The 6,598-nt window shown below is 48.0% G+C and overlaps 1 protein-coding gene across 2 annotated transcripts in view; it reads left to right on the top strand.

Moving 5' to 3' along the window:
* The window catches only part of Rlbp1 (retinaldehyde binding protein 1), a 12,503-nt gene extending 5,942 nt beyond the window's left edge, over window positions 1-6,561 (top strand). The window contains exons 6-9 of one of the 2 annotated variants that reach the window (XM_021168585.1): window positions 1,161-1,339; window positions 4,127-4,285; window positions 5,444-5,554; window positions 5,702-6,561. In XM_021168585.1, coding sequence (XP_021024244.1) covers window positions 1,161-1,339; window positions 4,127-4,285; window positions 5,444-5,554; window positions 5,702-5,860 — 608 coding nt within the window. In that variant the 3' untranslated portion in view covers window positions 5,861-6,561. The remainder of the gene's footprint in view (window positions 1-1,160; window positions 1,340-4,126; window positions 4,286-5,443; window positions 5,555-5,701) is intronic. The other variant, XM_029479191.1, reaches the window with a different exon arrangement.
* Window positions 6,562-6,598: the final 37 nt, after the last annotated feature.

The following is a 6,598-nucleotide window of genomic DNA, read 5'->3' as shown; positions in this document are numbered from 1 at the left end:
TGTTAGTTTGTGGATGGATGATGGATGGATGGATGGGCAAGATTGCTCAAGACCAGATTCCAAGAAAAATCTCTTCTCTGTCAGTCTTGGGACTCGGTGAGTAAAATCAAGACCCACATTTAGGTGACAAAGGAAGGTATTTCCCTTGTAGACTCTCCTCCCCTTCTGTCAGAACCGCCTTGGGCTCTAGAATATCACAGGTGCAGAAGCATGAGGGCCTCCTCCTGAACTTTCCTGACACTAAACCCCAAGTGGAACCAAAGATGGTGCTTGCCTAGAGACTGGGGAGCTGGGACAGAGCTGCCATAGCCATGCTGAGTGAAGAAAAACATTTCCTGAAGAAGTCAAGTCTTTGGTGTCAGTAGGGTTGAAGCAGGTGGGCCGCAGCCACAGCTTTCCCGTTCAAGTTCCCCTTCTTTCCCCAAGTGTCAACTCAGTGCCGCCCTGGACCCACCGCTGCTTCAGGGCAAGGAGCTCAAGCATCCCCTGTAGACCTTACATTCAATTGGTGGAAACAATAAACCTGATAAGTAGGATGCATAGGTGGAGTTTGAGTGACAGGTGATAAGGAGAAAAAATGAGCTGCTGGTGTAAAGGGAAGAGGGTTGAAGCTGTGTGTGAAGTGTCTAGAAAGGCTCCTACTGCAGAGGACCGTCTGAAGATAAAGCCCCGAGGACATTAGACATGGAGTTATGGGGCAGAGGGAATGACAAGGCAGGGGTGAGGTGAGGTAAGACCGGGTGTTCTAGAGCAGCAGAGATGCTATTGGCATCTCCTTGGCAACCGCTTGCTAAACTACTCCCCTTCTCTGGGCCCCCGCTAGGGATACAGATGACCATAGGAAGGCAGGAACCTGCTCAGGCTTGGGAAGAATGACATTTTTGGACCATTTAGGCACTACTAGAATTTAGGAAGGCCTTCTGAGTCCAGACTCTACCTCATGTCTGCGTGGCTCCCGGTGTTCCCGTTGTGAACCCTGTGTAATTGCCACAAGAGTTAGGGCACACAGGCCAATCTTATTTTGTGGAAAGAAAAAACAGGCTGTTCTGTTACACACAGGCAGCAACCAGACCCTTGATTATTGTCCTGTACCCCTGAGAAGGGGGGTGAGTGAGGCTGAAATGGCTCCTGACAGGGCTCCTTCACTTTCCCTTTTCCAGGCTATGTGAACTTCCGCCTCCAGTACCCTGAACTCTTTGATAGCCTCTCCATGGAGGCTCTCCGCTGCACTATCGAGGCCGGATACCCTGGTGTCCTTTCCAGTCGGGACAAGTATGGTCGAGTGGTTATGCTCTTCAACATCGAAAACTGGCACTGTGAAGAAGTGACCTTTGATGAGGTCAGCCGGGCTCTCTCTCCTAACTCTTTATTGTTGGAACCCCCGGGAGGCAAGGTCCATGGAGGGAGGAAGGCAGGTAGTCAGCATCTTTCCAGCCTGGAGGGAATTCCTAGGATGCTCCAGGGCCCCTGGAAAGTCCAGTAGCTTTGCCAGAAGGGCCCACTGGCCTGGATACCCCAGCAATGCCCAGTGGAGACAGAGCCGTGGGCTGTGAGCTGAAGGAAACCTTGCCAAATACTGAAAGCTGAGAGCAACAGAGAGAATGGGGAATCAGAGGATGATGGGCTGGTAGATTCTGCAAAGTACAGGTTCTGTCCTACTTAACCATCTGTATGCTCCTATGTTTAAGCACTCAGGAAGTCTGATTAAGGAGAATAATTCAGGGCTCTTTCTTCCTCCCTCCCTCCCTCCCTCCCTCCCTTTCCCTCCTTTCTTTCTTTCCTTCCTTCCTTTTTCCCTTTTTTCCTCCTTTCTTTCTTTGTTTTTTTGTTTTGTTTTTTTTGTTTTTGTTTTTGTTTTTGTTTTTTCGAGACAGGAATTCTCTGTGTAGCCCTGGCTGTCCTGGAACTCACTCTATACACCAGGCTGGCCTCGAACTCAGAGATCTGCCTGCGTCTGCCTCCCGAGTGCTGGGATTAAAGATGTGTGCCACCACGCCCGGCTCTTTCCTCCTTTCTTATTTCTTTTGTTTTGAAACAGGGTCTCAGGTATCTCAGGCTGGTCTTAAATTCACTCTGAAGTTTAGGATGGCCTTCAAATTTCTGGTCCTCTTGCTGTGCAGTGGTTTCAGGTGTGGGCTACTATACGCTACTTTATGTAGTGCTGGGGAATCAAGCCCAGGATTACAGTCATGCTAGACGAGAGCTCTAACAAGGGAGCTGCATCCCTGGCCTTCACCTGTGTTTCTAAGGATACAGTTACTCCTAAAGAAATGAGGCTGTTTTCTTCACCTTCTCTAGTCTTCAGAGCTCAGACTTTAAGAAGGAACCAGACTGCACCAGCCAGACCTTCGCTCTAAATGGTGATGGAAACAGCAAACACCCCTACCCTATTCCTGATCTAATTAGGGATGTTATTAGGCCTTCTCAGCAAACAAGATACTAGCATTAGAATTTTAATGTCTTTTTAAAAAAAGACATTATTTTGGGAAGGAGGATCAGAGAGCCGACTCAGCAGTGAAGAGCTCTTGCTGCCCTGTTCCCAGAACTCCTGTCAGGCAGCTCCCACAGACTCTCAGGCAGCTCACACAGACTCACAGTCTCCTGTCACTCTGATTCCAGAGAAGCCAACATCTTCCTCATAAATAAATGGTAGCAAAAATAAAAATAAGCCAGCGGTGGGAGCACACATCTTTAATCCTAGCTACAGAGAAACCCTTTCTTGAAAAAAAAAAAAAAGCCACATTTTTCTTTTCTTTTTTTTTTTTTTCGAGACAGGGTTTCTCTGTATAGCCCTGGCTGTCCTGGAACTCACTTTGTAGACCAGGCTGGCCTCGAACTGAGAAACCCGCCTGCCTCTGCCTCCCGAGTGCTGGGATTAAAGGCGTGCGCCACCACGCCCGGCCACACTTTTCTTATAGCAGTGGGATCAGTCATTCTTGGTGGCACAGGCCTGTAAACCCATCCACTAGGGAGACTGAAGCAAGAGTAACTTGGTAAGACGCTGCCTAAAAATGCAAAGTAAAAAAGAGGGCTGGTGATATCATTTGGTAGTTTGCAGTACCCTGAGTTCAATCCCTAGTACAGAAAAGAGAAGGGAAGAAGGAAGGAACGGAGGGAAGAAAGGAGGGAGGGAGGGAGGGAGGGAGGAAGGACCTAGGAAAGGTGGATCACAGCAGCCAGGGTAATTAATGGTGGTCAGATCTACAATTCCAGCCAAGTTGGTGTTAGGAGGAGCTCTTGTTCAAGGCTAGCCAGCTGAACAGTTTTCAAGGCCAGTCTAAGCTACAAAATAAGACCCTTAAAAAGAAGAAGAAGAAGAAGAAGAAGAAGAAGAAGAAGAAGAAGAAGAAGAAGAAGAAGAAGAAGAAGAAGAAGAAGAAGCAGCTGAGCAGTGGTGGCACACGCCTTTAATCCCAGCACTTGAGAGGCAGAGGCAGGCAGATATCTGAGTTCAAAGCCAGCTTGGTCTATGGAGTGAGTTCCAGGACAGCCAGGGCTACACAGAGAAACCCTGTCTCGGAAAAAGAAAAGGAAGGAAAGGAAAGGAAAGGAAAGGAAAGGAAAGGAAAGGAAAGGAAAGGAAAGGAAAGGAAAGGAAAGGAAAGGAAAGGAAAGGAAAAGAAAGAGAAAGAAACCAAGGGCTGGAGATAGAACTCAGTGGTAAATGCTTGCCTAGCATGCTAAGACTCTACTGTTGATCTCCTGCACCAACAAACAACCAAAACCAACAAGGGATCCTTCTGTGGCATTAAACATCACGGAGAATGAGTTCCCCATGTTGTTAATCTTTGACATCACTTTCAGTGTTCCCAGTAGTCCACAGCTTAAAACTTCCCTTATTTCCTTCCTTTCTCACCAGATGCTGGATGTAAGAGCACTGGGATAAACTCATGAACGTGACATTCAGGGTTATTTGATTGGCATGTATTCAGTGAGGAGGAAGTCCTACATGGACACCTCTGCAGTGAGGCATGTGCTAGCAGGCTCTCCACCCAGGACCCTGAGATGGAATCACCTCCCTGGGTTGGATCTTAAACCCCGTTTGCTGAGCTTCCAGCTCTCTGATGCTGCGGGTCCACTCTAGAGCCTTATGACCAAGCCGCATGCCTGACCTCTGGGCTTCTAGATCTTACAGGCATATTGTTTCATTTTGGAGAAACTGCTGGAGAATGAGGAGACCCAAATCAACGGCTTCTGTATTGTTGAGAACTTCAAGGGCTTCACCATGCAGCAGGCAGCAGGGCTCCGCCCCTCAGATCTCAAGAAGATGGTGGACATGCTCCAGGTGAGGCCTCGGAACTTCTCACAGGCAGGGAGGCTTGGCCTAGTTTCCCAGTTTCATGATGTAGGAAGGGGCCTCTGACAATCTAGCGTCATCCAGAGCAGCATCAAACACAACGTATCTCAGCCACAAACTCTTGCCTGGTGATAGAGCCTGGTTTCAGTGTCTAGCCCATATCTTCTGCTCCGTCTTACAAACCCGGAAACTAGGAACACAGACTAAGTGACTTTGCAAGTTCACACACAGATAAAGTGGCAGAATCAGTCTGCAACCTCAGGCTGTTTGCCCATGTATATCCTGCTGCCTCCTTTTGCTTGAGTGCTTATCCCGAGGACGAAATCTCTCAGCCCCCTCTGATTCCTTTATATGCTGGTATTCCCCCCTCCCCCGTCTGTTCTTTGAGCTACCTTCTATTTGTACGTGGATTGGGAAATGGGGAAGCCTGACCATGATGTCCTAATAGTTTACAATGGTTTGAAGTCCACCCGGTGGACAAGTGGTTTGAAAACAACCCAGTCCCCAGGCTGAGGACACTGCTCAGTTGGTAGAGTGCTTCGCTAGCATACACAGAGCTCCTGGAGTTTCCTCTCCAGCACTGGCCAGTATGACACATGCCTATAATCCTAGCACTCAGAAGGAAGAGGCAGGAGGATTAGAAGTTCAAAGTCATAAATCAATCATATCATAAGGCCAGCTTTGAATACACATGAGACCCTGTCTCAAAAAACCAAACACTATCATCACACACACACACACACACACACACACACACACACACACACGTAAATACACCACCATATACATACAATCACCAAATAACCAAAGAAAGAGTAACATTTCCTTCTCTTTAAAAAAAAACTAATTCTAGGATTTCATTTTTGTTTTTGTTTTTCATCATGGGACAGCTTTAGGTTGTATTACTTGCACAGTATCTTCCCTGTACCTTGGAGCCAAAAATGAAGCCAAGGTTCTCTGGTGGCTGGCCCTAGGATGGGCTACATGTGGCGCTAGACAAGTCAGCCCTCACTCCATGGGGAGAGACTGTGAGAACGTGTGTGTGTACGCATGTGTATGTGCATGTGTGTGTGTATGAGTTAGTGAGTAGGAGCCTTTGAGACCATTGGGGTGATGGGACTGGGGGGAATCTCTCTGTCACTGCAGGATTCATTCCCAGCCAGGTTCAAAGCTATCCACTTCATCCACCAGCCATGGTACTTCACCACCACCTATAATGTGGTCAAGCCCTTCTTGAAGAACAAGCTGCTACAGAGGGTGAGTGTGTGACTGCCTCCCAACCTTTCCAAAGACTGATCCCAATTTGGGTGAATAATGCTGGACAGCACCACAAAGATGGGAGGCTGTGCCTTGGTCTCCCCTCCCCCATCCTTCTGCTCAGTTGCTCTGCTCCCTTCTCTGCAGGTCTTTGTTCACGGAGATGACCTGGATGGCTTCTTCCAGGAGATTGATGAGAACATCTTGCCTGCTGACTTCGGGGGTACACTGCCCAAGTATGACGGCAAAGTTGTTGCTGAGCAGCTCTTTGGTCCCCGGGCTGAAGTTGAGAACACAGCCTTATGAGGAGATGCCCTGCCATGGGATCCGTATTAGCATCCCAGTCCTTCGTCAGCTTTCCTGAACCCAAGTCTGGGGACAGGAATGCCTGAAGTGACTGGTTTCCCAGATTTCCCTAGGTTTAGGAACACTCTAGTGGCACCTCATCCCAAACCGACCTAGAAGGCAGTGAGGCAGGGGAATGCCTTTCATCAGGAGATATGTGGGGCAGTTAAATTCCCACCTGCCTCTGCAGTTACAGGGCAGTGACTCTGAGAGAAGTTGGATTTCAAAGACTAATTAGGCTTCTCCGTGATTTCCTTTGTAATCGCCTTGATACTTAGGGCATGGAAGGCGGAGTTAAAGGCATACTTGCAATTCAGTAAAAAGAAGAAAGAGAGGGGCTTGAAGCTCTGATGATCACAGTAGGCAGATAAGGGGTTTCCCACCCAGGATTCCAGGGAGGGGCCAGCAACTTTAGCACAGTTGCATTTGGGGCTGACCTGCTGATGAATACTCTAGTAGCTAAGAGCTCTGGACTCTGTCCAGGGTGGAGGTCATGTCCCTTCCTCTCCATCCATCTTAGATGTGATCCTTGGTGCTGGGGCCCCCATTCACTAGATGCTATAGGCTTTGTTGTATGGTTTTACTTAAATGTACCTTTGACATCTTGCCTGAACACTCTCAGTTCTTATTAGACAAATAAAATCGTTCTTTGTCTTGTGTCACACTCTTTCATGATGAACTTAGGTCTTTTTTTTTTTT

The sequence above is a fragment of the Mus caroli genome, chromosome 7 (genome assembly GCF_900094665.2).
Source record: "Mus caroli chromosome 7, CAROLI_EIJ_v1.1, whole genome shotgun sequence".
Classification (NCBI taxonomy): domain Eukaryota; kingdom Metazoa; phylum Chordata; class Mammalia; order Rodentia; family Muridae; genus Mus; species Mus caroli.
This window is presented reverse-complemented; position numbering and strand designations above follow the sequence as displayed.